Source organism: Euprymna scolopes, chromosome 23 (genome assembly GCF_053919585.1).
Source record: "Euprymna scolopes isolate OS-2025 chromosome 23, ASM5391958v1, whole genome shotgun sequence".
Taxonomy (NCBI): domain Eukaryota; kingdom Metazoa; phylum Mollusca; class Cephalopoda; order Sepiida; family Sepiolidae; genus Euprymna; species Euprymna scolopes.
This window is the reverse complement of record NC_136504.1, coordinates 54,837,546-54,852,337: the sequence shown is the minus strand read 5'-3', so window position 1 is coordinate 54,852,337 and position 14,792 is coordinate 54,837,546. Positions and strand designations below refer to the sequence as shown.

At 42.1% G+C, this 14,792-nt stretch overlaps 1 protein-coding gene across 1 annotated transcript; it reads left to right on the top strand.

Moving 5' to 3' along the window:
* The first annotated feature begins 203 nt into the window (after positions 1 to 203).
* On the top strand, positions 204 to 3,339 carry LOC145245904 (cysteine--tRNA ligase, cytoplasmic-like). The gene has a single exon (XM_080107640.1). It carries the CDS (start codon positions 334 to 336, stop codon positions 2,551 to 2,553), a length of 2,220 nt encoding a protein of 739 aa, XP_079963766.1. The 5' UTR covers positions 204 to 333; the 3' UTR covers positions 2,554 to 3,339.
* The last annotated feature ends 11,453 nt before the right edge of the window (positions 3,340 to 14,792 follow it).

Sequence of the window (14,792 nt, the reverse complement as noted above, 5' to 3'; positions counted from 1 at the left end):
TTTTTTTTTTATTGGAAAGTACGTATATAACTCTATTTCCAAAAATAAAAACAAGAAGTCAGAATAAATTTTATAGAGAAATACATGACAGACAATTAATTTTATCACATTTAAATCAAGTTTAAACACTTTTTCGGGGAAGAAAGCACGGGAATTAATTCATTAATTGATTAAGTTGTTTTTACGAAACGAAATTTAGTAGTCGAAACGAAACGCAATTATATTTCTCATTTTGGAAACAACTTAGCCGGCGAAGTTTCGTTTTTGAAGTATTTCATCAGCTTTTATTGTTGTTGTCGACAATCGACTTTTATTATTTAAAGCTGTGCAACTATGTCTACTAATGTTGTTCGGAATAAACGTTGCCAGCCGGCGTGGACTCCTCCTGAGAATGAAACAGAATCGGAACTTTATTTATACAATAGTCTTACTCGACAGAAAGAAAAGTTTGTTCCCCAAAACGGCAACAATGTGTTATGGTACAGTTGCGGTCCGACGGTCTACGATGCGTCGCACATGGGCCATGCACGGTCCTATATCTCGTTCGATATCATGCGACGGGTATTGGCCTACTATTTCAACTACGATGTCTTCTACTGCATGAACATCACCGACATCGACGATAAAATCATCAAACGAGCCCGACAGAACTACCTCCTGAAAGAGTACACGTCACAAAACAAGGACTCCTTCTCACAGGTGGCTGAAGATGTCAACACGGCCATGGCTGCTTATATTGACAAGATGAACTCGGAAAAGGACAGCGATAAAAAATCCATGATGGAAAAGATCGTAGCCAATCTGAAGACGGTGTTAACGTCGACCGACAATCTCGCCGAGGAAGTCACGGACTTGGAAAAGAGCGATGCAGTTCTGTCGGCCGCGAAAGATATACTGGCCGATTTTCTGGACAAGCAAAAGGGGTCGGAGGTCCAGGAGAATTCGATTTTTTCCGAACTGCCGCAGCATTGGGAAGAAGAGTTCCACAACGATATGGAGGCACTGAATGTCCTGCCGGCCGACTGCCTCACCAGGGTGAGTGAGTACGTACCCGATATTGTCGAATTTGTGCAGACAATTATAGACAAAGAATTCGCGTACGAGTCTGGAGGATCGGTTTATTTTGATACGATGAAATTTAGTGACTCCTCCGATCATTTCTATGCCAAGTTGGTCCCCGAGGCATTCGGTGATAAAGAGGCCCTCCAGGAGGGTGAGGGTGATTTGAGCGTTTCGGAGGACAGGTTATCGGATAAAAAAAGTCCTAACGATTTTGCTCTGTGGAAAGCTTCCAAACCAGGTGAACCTATCTGGGAATCTCCATGGGGGAACGGAAGACCTGGTTGGCATATTGAATGCTCTGTCATGGCTAGCGCTATCCTCGGTGAGTCCTTGGATATCCACACAGGAGGGGTTGACCTTAAATTCCCACACCATGATAATGAACTTGCACAGGCTGAAGCTTGCTTTGGGAATGACCACTGGGTTCGTTACTTTCTACATTCGGGTCATTTGACCATCCAAGGATGCAAAATGTCTAAGTCCCTGAAGAATTTCATCACGATAAAAGAGGCACTGAAGAAGCACACTGCATGCCAACTCCGATTTGCTTTCTTGCTCCACTCATGGAAGGACACGTTAGATTACAGTGATAATACGATGGAGATTGCCCTCACCTATGAAAAACACATAAACGAATTTTTCCTCTCCGTCAAAGATGTGCTCCGTAATTTACCCAGCCATGGTTGTGCCGCTTTCAGCAAATGGGGCGAAAGCGAAGTTGCCCTCAATCAGAAATATCACGACACACGCAGGCAAGTGCATGTAGCACTGTGCGACTCGATTGATACGAGAACTGCCTTGGATAGTATTCGTGATCTTGTCACGTCTTCAAATCAATATATCTCCAAGACAAGGCTATCAAAGGAAAGTAATCGGATGCTTCTAGTTAACATTGCCGAGTATATAACCAAAATGCTTCAGATTTTTGGTGCAATCAAAGGTGATACAGTTATCGGTTTTCCGCAGGCTGGACTTGGGGCAGGTAACATGGAAGAAATGGTCATGCCATATCTTACAGCTCTCTCCGAATTCCGCGAGACAGTTCGGCAGTTAGCTCGGGAGAAGAAAGAACCAAAAGAGATCCTTCAGGCTTGTGATAATCTTCGCGACACAATCCTACCCAATTTGGGGGTCCGCCTCGAAGACCTGGAGGGTCAGCAGTCGGTCATCAAGTTAGTAGACCGAGAGACTTTGATGAAAGAAATAGAAGAGAAGGCAGCAATTGAGAAGAAGAAACAGCAAGAGAAAGAACGGAAGAAGAGAGAGAAAGAAGCCGCAGAAGCAAGCCGAAATGCACAGAGGAAGATCCCGCCATCGGAAATGTTTAAATCTGAAACGGATAAATACTCAGAGTTTGATGAGAATGGTATTCCGACCCATGATGCCACAGGGAAAGAACTCCCGAAGTCGGCCTTAAAAAAAATACAGAAGCTCTATGACGCGCAGAAGAAAAAATATGGAGCATACTTAAACAGCAATGGGACTTCATAAAAGAAAAAAGTGAACACTTGGATGCTTGTGAAGTATGACTTCAAATAAATACATTTGAGGTAAAAACACTATTATTTATTTCCGTGTCATATCGAAATTAGTAAGAATTCCAAGAATTATGAAAAACGATCAAGTAGATCTGCTAGAAATATTTTTTTTACATAAATATTAACAGTCTGCCATTTCATATTTTGATACCAATTATTTTGTCAAAATTATAGAGTGCAGTTACCTCCCCTGGATTTTAAGAAGTTTTTAACATTAACAAATCTGATAAAATTCTATAATTCTATAACTTTTATTTTTACTTGTAATTATTTTTCTATTCAATCATATTTTGTCATTTTTTGAATTTTTACTAATTTCATCATGATGCATAAGTACGTAGTAGTGTTTTTAACCTGAAATGCATTTGTTTGAAATCGAATTATTGCACAATCAGCAAAACTTGAGCTATTAAAAAAAAAAAAAATTAAACGAACAAAAAGAAAATATATTAAAAACATTAAAAAACATAAAGCAAAGACCAAAAACAGCTGCTCCAAAATAAGATTGCCATTATTAATATTTTTATCAATACCTATTGTTGATAATATGATCAATTATTTGCTAAATGAATATAAAACCTGTTTTCCTTTAAAATTGTTTTTTTTTTTTCGTTAATATTTAAGACTATGATTATAACTATTTATAATTATTATTCATACAGAGAATTTGTGTTTTTTTTTTTCTTCTCGCAATCACTCTCCCATGAATAAAGCATCTTATTCTTTTAAAATACTTCAATTTTTGGCATGGATATTCCAATAATTATGCATGTTTAGAGTATCGGTCCATTTTGACAACAAACAAGTATTTGTAATATCCCAGTACTAAATTGCTGACCTCAAAAATGTGAGATCACATGATATTCGAAGTGGGGGTGGAGGGGGTAATAAAAAATATACCATCTTGTGAAATTATCTGTACACCAAAAAAAAACAAAAAACATAAGGCTGATAGTTTTTTTTTTATATTGCCACTCAGACTTAGGGTTCATGATAGGGTTAAGGAAAGGCAAGTTTTTGTTTATTTTTAACACTGACATTTAGATGTGAATGTCAACATAGGACAATGTACGACTAAGAAATGTGTTACAATATTTATACAAACAAGAATAAGATTTTATTTTAACGTAAAAGACATAAAAATAAATACTCTCTGTTACTCTCTACCACTAATCTTAAGTCCGAGTGGTAATACGAAATAAATCTCACTGTCTGCTTTTTTTTTTTTTTTTTTTGTGGCGGGGGGGGGGGATATGGAGGACGGGGGTGCATGAATAATGTAGTGTTATGCTCTTTTGTCAAACATTGCAAAAAAAAAAAAAGGATCACATAATTTCATAAAAATGCGATATTCTGATAATATTTTGGCACCAAATTGTTGGCTCCAAAAATGCTAGCTTGCATGATATTTTAAATTTTATTTGTATTCTTTGAATTGCTATTCTCATCTTGGTTGCTATTTTCATAACGTTTCATCGGCTGTGACCACCGACCTTCTGCAGGTGCATCTTTTTGAACATGGCAACCCAAAACAGAATTTTGAATTGAACGCTTCATTTCGACGTGCACTTTCCTCTTTCCATAATTTTTATTTTATTCTACAATCCACATGGATCTGCCAGGTTATAACAAGCAGTTCTCACAACAGGCAATAAGAATTATTTCTATGCGGTCATGGCTGACAAAACGAGAACAATCTACCACTTTGGACTGAATAAAGAGTTAAGTTCGAAATTCCATACAGGTTTTCGAGTTTGATATAAAGATCGCCGAGTTCAAAAACGTCCACGAGAAGAATTTTAGAAATTACATTGGTCAAAATGTGAAAAATCACAACCAGGATGAGAATACAACTTATTAATTATGACCTAAGAAAAAAAAATCTGGAATATAAAACAAATAGGTTTCTGTTAATTTTTACTTATTTTTACCTATGTCATTATGGATGTCACCATGTTGTTTGCTTATTTGTTGAACTGCAATAACACAATTAAAAATGGTTGTTTTAATTTTCAGTTTCTTCATGAATTTCAGGATTTGTCCAATTTTGAAAATGAGAGAGTTTAAAATAATTTATATAAAAACTAGAGAGGAGAGGTGCACCTGGCCCTGACCGGTCATAAAATATGCTTGAATATATTTTGATTCATGCAGATTTCGTATTTACTATTATAGAGCCAATTCTCTATTTAAAAAAAAAAAAAAAAATATATATATATATATATATATATATATATATACACACACACACACACACACACACACGAGGGGTGTGCAATAAGTAATGACCCTAACCCACTTCCAGTTATCTGATCTAGCTGAAATTTTGCATGTGCAATCATTTATATCTCTACGGGTTATGTGGCAAATTACAGCTCTGGACTAATTGTGGTTTCTGTTTTACAGGTGTTTGAACCGAGTCAGGTGTGAAATGGAGCCTGTTGAATGTCGAGCAGTGATCCGGTTTTTGTATTTGAAAGGACGCACACCACAGGAGACTTTTGATGAAATGAAAGAAACTTATGGTGATAATGTCCCATCATATGACCTTGTAAAATACTGGCATCGTGAATTCAAACATGGCCGGAAGTTTGTGGAAACAGCTCCCGGACCTGGTCGCCCCCCCCCTTTTGCCATTGATGAGGCATCTGTCCATCAAGTTGAGGCTGTCATTTTGGAAGATGGGCGCATTACTATTCGCCAAATAGTAATTCTTCCCCTTTGTCAGAAGCATCATTCGTGAAATGTGACAACTAAAGGACAAAATGGGGATGGGGAGGTTAAGGAGAGCATGAGTTATGAGGCTGCTTTCCACTGAGCCGCGAATCCCGTTGCTCATGCCATTTTGCTTGAACGATTTCATAACATTATTCTTTTATTCTATCGACCCTGAAAAGTACAGAATAATATCCGTAATATTTATAGAATTATTAACCATCAAATTTGTTACGTTTATACTAATGTTGGGACGATTAATCGGAATCAGATATTGGAAAAATCAGATCTTTTTGGAGGTATCGGTATCAGGAATTTTTTTTTTTTTTTTTACATATTTTCTGATGCCAAAACGATTCCTTTAATTATCCTTTTTATTTGATTTTTTTTTTTTTAAACAAAATCTGCCACTGCTGGTAGTAATAATCTATACTCTTATACATTTTTTGTTTTTTTTGTGTATTGACATTCATATTAGAAACCCTTTCTTCTATTTATTTAAAAAGAAAATACAACATTGTTATATATGAGTCATGGAATTACATTCATCTGTAAAAGATCTAGCTAATTTGCATATTCTTTGAAACATTCATTTTAATTAATTCCCTATTAGTTTTTTTTTTGTTTTCTTATGGGATGATCATCTTTAGTTAACTATTAGGTGTAATTATATTTATGCAAATATTCTACATGATTTATACTTGTGTTATATTTGTGTAAAAAGGTTATAGTAAACACAAACCTCTTTCTATATATATTTATGTATGCGTATATATAGTTGTTTAAAAAATTTTGCCTATCAAACTCTTCTATCAGTTTTTGGTATACAGACATGAAACTTAATATATAGGGTACTCGAACCCATGCGAAACTTATATTTGGATTTTAGCCAGGGAAATTGGTGCAAAAGTGTGAAAATTAAAAAAATGAAATTTGCCAGGTGAAGGTCGAATGACGGCATTACGAATATGCATGCGTGACGTAATAGCTATTGGTTCATGTTTTAATTTTTAGCTTTGCAGCAAATGTCTTCATAGATCAGACATAAACGTCAAAGGAAAAAGTAAGTTGTAAGCTAAACGTTTTGGTTTCGATTCTCATTGGTGGCACATGATTCATTTTTTTTTTTTTTTTACTTTTTAAATCATTACTATATATTGGGTCCAATATAATATAATAACAAATACGAAATCTACATTAATCAAAATATCATATTTAAGCATATTTTATGACCGGACAATACTTGGCTGCCTGCTAGTAAAAAAATAAATATTTATTGCTTTTAAAATGCCATCTATAGATCATCCCTGTGTTTTTATGTTTGTGAAAATATATGCACGTTTATCATATGTTTTTACGGTGATTGGGGAAAAAATAATAACTTTATGGTTAAATATTTAAAGATTTATAAAGAATCGGAAATTTAGTACGGAATCAGTAATTGTATCGGAATTGGAAAAAATATTGGTATCCTATCACTAGTTCATACAAAGTACTAAATCAACTTTACCATTTTTTCTTTATACTTCATTGAACCACTGGAGAAAATCTGGCATTTAATAGTGTTCCTATTTACAATGCCTCCCTACGGGGCAGAGTTAGACACCAGGGTCGTTTTTTAACGTGGAGAAAAGGAACAAAAATAAAAATTGTCTCAGTCGTGAAGGATTTCTCCTCCACTGACAAAGAACAAGAAATTGAAATGCAGCATCTGAAGAACAGATACTATACTTTGAGGTATTTATTTGCTCCCCCACTGAGCAAATTAGGCACAAGGCCGATTTTTAAAGTGAGGAGTGATGGGGAAATGGGGACCAACTCTCCGGGGAATAGGGTAGCTGGATAGTGACAATTGGTATGAAGGGTTGCCCCTTCATTGACCAAGGTCTTATATGTGGAGTTGCCCCCACATATGGTCTTTGCTTGCAGTATCTGCCGGAACAGATGGTATTTATTTGCTCCCCCACCGAGCAAATTAGGCACAAGGCCGATTTTTAATGTGAGGAGTGAAGGGAGGGGGAAGGGAAAAAGGGGACCAGCTCCCGAGAGGTGGGAAATGGGAACTGGTTAATGGTCAGGCATGTGGGGTTGCCCCCACATCTGGTCTTTGCTAGTCATAGCTTGCAGTATCTGCCGGAACAGATGGTATTTATTTGCTCCCCCACCGAGCAAATTAGGCACAAGGCCGATTTTTAAAGTGAGGAGTGAAGGGGAAATGGGGACCAGCTCCCCGGGGAGTAGGGGAGCTGGATAGTGACGATTGGTATGAAGGGTTGCCCCTACATTGACCAAGGTCTTATATGTGGGGTCGCCCCCACATATGGTCTTTGCTTGCAGTATCTGCCGGAACAGATGGTATTTATTTGCTCCCCCACCGAGCAAATTAGGCACAAGGCCAATTTTTAATGTGAGGAGTGAAGGGAGGGGGAAGGGAAAAAGGGGGCCCAGTTAATGGTCAGGCATGTGGGGTTGCCCCCACATCTGGTCTTTGCTAGTCATAGCCAGTCACAGCGTGCAGCATCTGCCGGAACAGATGGTATTTATTTGCTCCCCCACCGAGCAAATTAGGCACAAGGCCAATTTTTAATGTGAGGAGTGAAGGGAGGGGGAAGGGAAAAAGGGGGCCCAGTTAATGGTCAGGCATGTGGGGTTGCCCCCACATCTGGTCTTTGCTAGTCATAGCCAGTCACAGCGTGCAGCATCTGCCGGAACAGATGGTATTTATTTGCTCCCCCACCGAGCAAATTAGGCACAAGGCCAATTTTTAATGTGAGGAGTGAAGGGAGGGGGAAGGGAAAAAGGGGGCCCAGTTAATGGTCAGGCATGTGGGGTTGCCCCCACATCTGGTCTTTGCTAGTCATAGCCAGTCACAGCGTGCAGCATCTGCCGGAACAGATGGTATTTATTTGCTCCCCCACCGAGCAAATTAGGCACAAGGCCAATTTTTAATGTGAGGAGTGAAGGGAGGGGGAAGGGAAAAAGGGGACCAGCTCCCGAGAGGTGGGAAATGGGAGCTGGTTAAAAGTCAGGCATGTGGGGTTGCCCCCACATCTGGTCTTTGCTAGTCATAGCTTGCAGTATCTGCCGGAACAGATGGTATTTATTTGCTCCCCCACTGAGCAAATTAGGCACAAGGCCGTTTTTAATGTGAGGTAAAAACCAGCTCCCCTAAAAGTAGGCAAAAAGGGGGAACTCTGGTTACCAAAAATAATAATTGTCCCAGTAAAGAGGGTTTCCCCTCCATTGACTGGTACAAATTATCTTAAGTGCAGCATCTGCCGGAACAGATGGTATTTATTTGCTCCCCCACTGAGCAAATTAGGCACAAGGCCGATTTTTAATGTGAGGAGTGAAGGGGAAATGGGGACCAACTCCCCGGGGAGTAGGGGAGTTGGATAGTGACAATTGGTATGAAGGGTTGCCCCTACATTGACCAAGGTCTTATATGTGAGGTTGCCCACACATATGGTCTTTGCTTGCAGTATCTGCCGGAACAGATGGTATTTATTTGCTCCCCCACTGAGCAAATTAGGCACAAGGCCGTTTTTAATGTGAGGTAAAAACCAGCTCCCCTAAAAGTAGGCAAAAAGGGGGCACTCTGGTTACCAAAAATAATAATTGTCCTAGTATAGAGGGTTTTTATTTAAATGCTGCCCACATCAGCATTATGTGGCACAAGGCCGGAAAGTGGGAACCCCGCAGGCTCCCCTAAAGGAGGGGCACTCCTGCAATTTTAAAAATTGCCTGAGTAACCCCGTCGGCATTCCCCGGTCGGGGCGCCTCAGGCAGCAAGCAATAAACTTGCCCCACCGGAAAGCCCGGTGGCAAGGCCTGGGAGGGTGGACCTCCTAGGTATTACCCAGGCGGTTCCCAGTATAGAGGGTTTCCCCTCCATTGACTGGTACAAATTATCTTAAGTGTAGTATCTGCCGGAACAGATGGTATTTATTTGCTCCCCCACTGAGCAAATTAGGCACAAGGCCGTTTTTAATGTGAGGTAAAAACCAGCTCCCCTAAAAGGGGTCACTCTGGTTACCAAAAATAATAATTGTCCCAGTATAGAGGGTTTCCCCTCCATTGACTGGTACAAATTATCTTAAGTGCAGTATCTGCCGGAACAGATGGTATTTATTTGCTCCCCCACTGAGCAAATTAGGCACAAGGCCGTTTTTAATGTGAGGTAAAAACCAGCTCCCCTAAAAGGGGTCACTCTGGTTACCAAAAATAATAATTGTCCCAGTATAGAGGGTTTCCCCTCCATTGACTGGTACAAATTATCTTAAGTGCAGTATCTGCCGGAACAGATACTACACTTTGATCTTGTTTATATATTTTATTGCTTTTAAAAATTTTGACAATACAATTAAGTAAAAAACAAAAGATTTTTAAACAACAAAATTAGGCACAAGGCCCTACAAGAAATTGGGGAGGTGAAGGGTTCAGGGTCTTTGTGACTAAAGTGATTAAAAGTAATACATGTAGACTTTGGAGTCTTGCTCTTGACTGGCAACATTTACCAAAATACCTCATTCACTCTATGGATCTTAAACTAACTAATAAATCCCCAGCGTTTAAGAATCAAAAACATATTTACAATTTATAAACAGTTGTCTGTGTGTTTGTGTATGCATTTTTTTTTTTTTAATTTTGTGTGTGTGTGCATGTGTGAAAAAATAAAATTCAATTTCATTAGAAAATAAAAAGTTTTTGAATTAAGAGAAAGATTGTTCGTGGAGTGGGGAAAACTAATCAAAAGTGTTCATATCAAAAACAAAAAATAAATCCTACTGGGTTGTTAGTGAGACCCCCCTGTACTAATCTAGGTGACTAGACCCCCACCCCCACTGTTTTCCCGAAAACAAGCAGGGCGATCCCTAATGGGGATTGGGGAAAATACCTTAATGGAAGTGGGAGAAAACAAAGCAACGGGTGGAGGAGGGTTGGAAGGTGACCTCTGAGTAGGGGAATGACCGGGTATGTTTAAAAAAACAAGGATGTGGCACAAAGGGGATGGGCAGACTCAGAGGTTCTCTAGTACCAAAAAATAAAATCAGGAACAGGATCTCATTTATACCACCAGTCAAGAGTCTTCTTAAGTTTTTCTTAGCTAGAACCTAAGCGGGATGGGTTCCGAAGGCCCCAGCACCGCCCGTGCCATGCTTAAGGAGGGAACACATAGTGAAACTTGGCTCCTCGACGGATGCACAAACTAGTGCTGTGCACCCACCTCTTGTAAATTTCCACTCTAGGCAACCTCCCCCAATCGCATCTGATCGTTTACTTTAAACAAATGTTTAAAGTAAACGATCAGATCCCGATCCGGAACAGATGTCCCTTCGCGGTCCAACTTGAGGCGCGTGATCCAAATCACCATGCACGCTACTGCCAGGATCGCCAGGACAACCATTCTTTCCTCCCTGGGGAACGGCGGCTCCATGTTGTACACAAAATAACCTTCGTCAAGATCGAGCGGACATTCGGCATCGATGCGAGCCGTTACCCCCCGACATACTCCAATAAGGGCTGGATCCGGCTGCAACTAAAAAAACGCGTGCCCGATCGTTTCGGGCTCACGTTCGTCACAGCGTGGACAGAAGCCCCTCGTATGTTCTTTATACCGGCAGAGTTCGTCGAGAAGGGGCAGCGCGTTTTGGACCAGTCGCCAGGTGAGGGAGAATTCCGAGTTGTTCAGAATCTCCCGTCCGGGCGCCCAACTCCAATGAGAATGGATACCTCCATCGACCATCGCATCTGCCTACAATATGGATCCTTCGCAGTCCCCTCCACTAACTCCCGATAAAGTTTCTTTCTTGGCTGATTGAGGACACTGGTCCCCGGCAAAGCTCTAAGAGCGGTCCGGCATTCGGAGAAAAACTTAGACTCTCCCCTCGGTCTACGACGACCTTCTACCGATGGGTTGGGTTTGAGATTGGGAAACGAGTTCTCAACCACAGGGACCCAAGGAGCGTCTTCTTCAAGTGAACGACCCAGGAAAGCCAATCTCTCGGCATTTCTATGACACAAGAGACTGGGCTGACCCAGGCCTCCCTCGCTCGGACTCTGGACACAGACCTCTCTGCAGACATAATGCTTACCATCGTTCCACAATAGTGAATCGAGGCGCCCTTGCAAGCGGGTTAGTCGTTCTGCAGGGAGAGGAAGTACAGACAATCGGTAAAGGATGAGCGGAAAGACGGATGTAGCACACGCCTCCGCCCGACTCTTCAAGGACAATTTCCTTCCAATCCAAGTCTTCACCGACGATTTGACTGTGCCATATACTTCCGACCAATTCTTTTCCAGCTGAAGTCCCGGTCCAAACCAGACACCGAGAATACGGACCAGTCCATCGGTCCAGCTGAAAATACCTGGAAGCGAGTTTACCCCGGTCCAGGCCCCCAACCGCAGGCCGACAGACTTGCTGCGGTTGAAGATGGCCCCTGTGACTTCTTCGTATCGAGCGAGCGCCTCGACCACCGCTTGAACGTCCGTGTGGCAAGACACGAACACAGTGACGTCATCAGCGAACGCGGAAACCCTGGCTCGTGTGCCTCCAGGGAGAGCTATTCCGCGCAGGACTGGTGTAGCCGCCTCGTCCCTTAACTTGCGAAGGAGGGGTTCCAACGCCAGGACGTACAACAGAGGCGACAGCGGACAATCCTGACGCACTGACTGAGAGACAGCGAATGACTCCGACAGCTTACCGTTGATCTGCACTGCTACCGTCGGCCTATCATACAGGACAAAGATCCACTTGCGGAAGTCCGGATTAAATCTGGCGGCCTCTAGCACAGCTCCCAGGAACCGATGGTTGACCCTATCGAATGCCTTGGACTGATCTAAACTAATCAGCGCAGCTTCGGCGTCGTCTTCTGTCCCCTCTATGATCGAGCGTATCAAATGAATCGATCTCCCCTTCACAGCATAAGTCTCCCCTTCACAGCATAAGTCTCCCCTTCACAGCATAAGTCTGGTCCAGTTCGATCAAGTCAGTGATGACAACCTGCAAACGATTCGGAAGAATCTTTGCCAAAATCTTTAACTCTGTGTTTAGCAGAGTCAAGGGCCTAAAATCGTCAAAATTTTTCGCCCCACCATGCCGTTGACCTTTCCTCAGCAATGTGATCACTCCCTTGGTCACCTGTCCAGGGATGGAACCCTGAGCAAATCAATGGTTGAACACATCCTTCAGAATAGGGACCAACATGGGCGACAGCCTCAAGTAGAACTCGTAGGGTAAACCATCAAGCCCCGGGGATTTGTTGTAGCCGACCTGCTTCAGCGCAGTAATGACCTCATGTTCAGTAACAAGACCATCACAGCTAGCCGCCCGAGCCGCCGTGAGGCGGGGCGAGTCAGCCAAATAGCTGCCAAACTCCTCGACCCTGAGTCCGGGTAGTTGGGTGAAGCGCTCCGATAGATGCTCCCGAAACCCCTCGCAGATCTCCCGAGTCGAAACTAGGGCGTGTCCTTCCAGGTTATGTACTTTATGAATGTACCTGTCCGAACCGCGCCTTAAAGCAGCCTTACGCTCAACAGCGTCAACATTCACAGCCTCGTTGGAAACTTTCATTAATCTAGCCCTAACTACTTGACCTTCATACAGCTTGCTAGCCAAGCGGCTGAGGTCTTGTTTAGCTAGTGCTACATCTAGGGGGTTCCCCCCCCCCCTCACCGCCCGGGTCAGCTTATCCTCTAAGCGCTTCTTTGCCTTAGTCTTATCTAACGCGAGGCGTTGGCTGTATTGGACAGAGAAGCGCCTAATTTTGGCCTTAAGACTAACCCACCACTTACTCCCTGTAACCGCCCCCACTAAAGCCTGCTGAATTAATTCGGTAACCTTCAACCGGTAGTCCTCCAACTCCAACAAGGTGCTGTTGAACTTCCAGTATCTGGCTAGTTTAGGCCTAGCACTTAAGTTCAAATGGGCCATAACGAGTTTATGGTCCGAGTGTCCTAACAAGTGGAACGTGGGGCATGATAGAAAGTCTACGTCGCCTCTTCTAACTAGCATCTGATCCAAGTAAGTACTCGGATGGGAAGGCACTACAGGATGCCATGTCCACATCTCCCGCCCCGGATGATCCAGACGGAATCTGTCGACGAGATCGCACGAGGTCATCAGGTTGAACAGAGTGCTGTCACACCGCACCAACTCACTAGCCCCCCCCCCGACCTTATCTATATTGGGATCAAGGATTGCATTCCAATCACCCATTAAAACTAACCGTTCCGGATCCACTAGGAAGCCCTCCAACCGTCGAAAAAAGGATGCCCTCTCTACAGCAGAATTGGGAGCATAAACAACGACAATCCGAAAAACACTACTATTAATGGCAACATCAACAACAACTAGCCGCCCGTCCTCGCCTGCGTGAACAACATTCACCGACGCTGACAGGGTGCGACTCACTAGCAAGGAGATTCCACAACTATAAGTATTGCCATAGGCTGAGTAAACATCGTAATCGTTCACCAGCACCTGACAATCCTCGTCACAAATAAAGTGGGTCTCCTGGATAGCGGCTATATCTACTTTGAGGGACACCAAGTCTCTCACAACGCGCCAGGCCTTGCTTTGACACCTGATGCCCCTCACATTCAATGTAGCCAAGTTCAAAGCCATGTTCACTTACCTTATTCAGTGTCACAGACGGGTCTGAAATCCTTGGCAGTGAGGACGTGGCAGGCCTGGCCGAGGCTGCCGGTAAGTAGGTCTGATGAGGGTACTCCGTCCTTGGCCACACCCCCCACGTCCAGAGGAAAGGTTAGTTTAAGTGCCCTGTAGAAAGAGGGGTGGATGTACACGGGGACTCTGCCCTCACATTTGTAGAAAAAATTGTTCAATGAAGCATGGTCCCTGTCCACCAGCTGCTGGCCCGGGATCGCATCCTTCTCTGCATCTATCATAGCCCAGAGGGCTTGAGTCCTTGTGTCCTTATTGACTCTAACGAAAGTGGTCAACAAGGGAGCGTCTTTAAATTTGGTCGGATTTGCGATGCTGTCCCCGCTGACATAGGCGAGACTCCTCAGCTTGTTATACCGGACCTTTTGTTGTCCTTTAAGGTCCGGTATTGTTTGATGTGGGTAGGGGCACCCAGCATAGCTCGGTCGTAAAGTACGCTTAAACATGATATCTTAATTCTTGCAGATTCCATATATATTATTATAGAGTTAATGTTCTATCGATTTTTATATGTTATAAAGTTGCGATTTAAAAAAAAAAAAAAAATACATCCATATAATTTGGGTGCATCAGCTGGAATTGAAACCAAAACTTATGAAATATATATGTATATATATATATATATGACTTGAGTTACTTCAGCTATAATCGAAACCAAAACCAACTTATGAAGAATTCTTGATAAAATTATTTCTAAAAAAAAATAGATTACTGGAGTGGCATCAGCTATAATTGAAATTGAAACCAAAACTTATGAAGAATTCTTTGTAAAATTATTTATTTCAAGAAAT

Coding starts and splice junctions, on each gene's coding strand:
- LOC145245904 (XM_080107640.1), top strand. CDS start 334: ATGTCTACTAATGTTGTTCGGAATAAACGTTGCCAGCCGGCGTGGACT.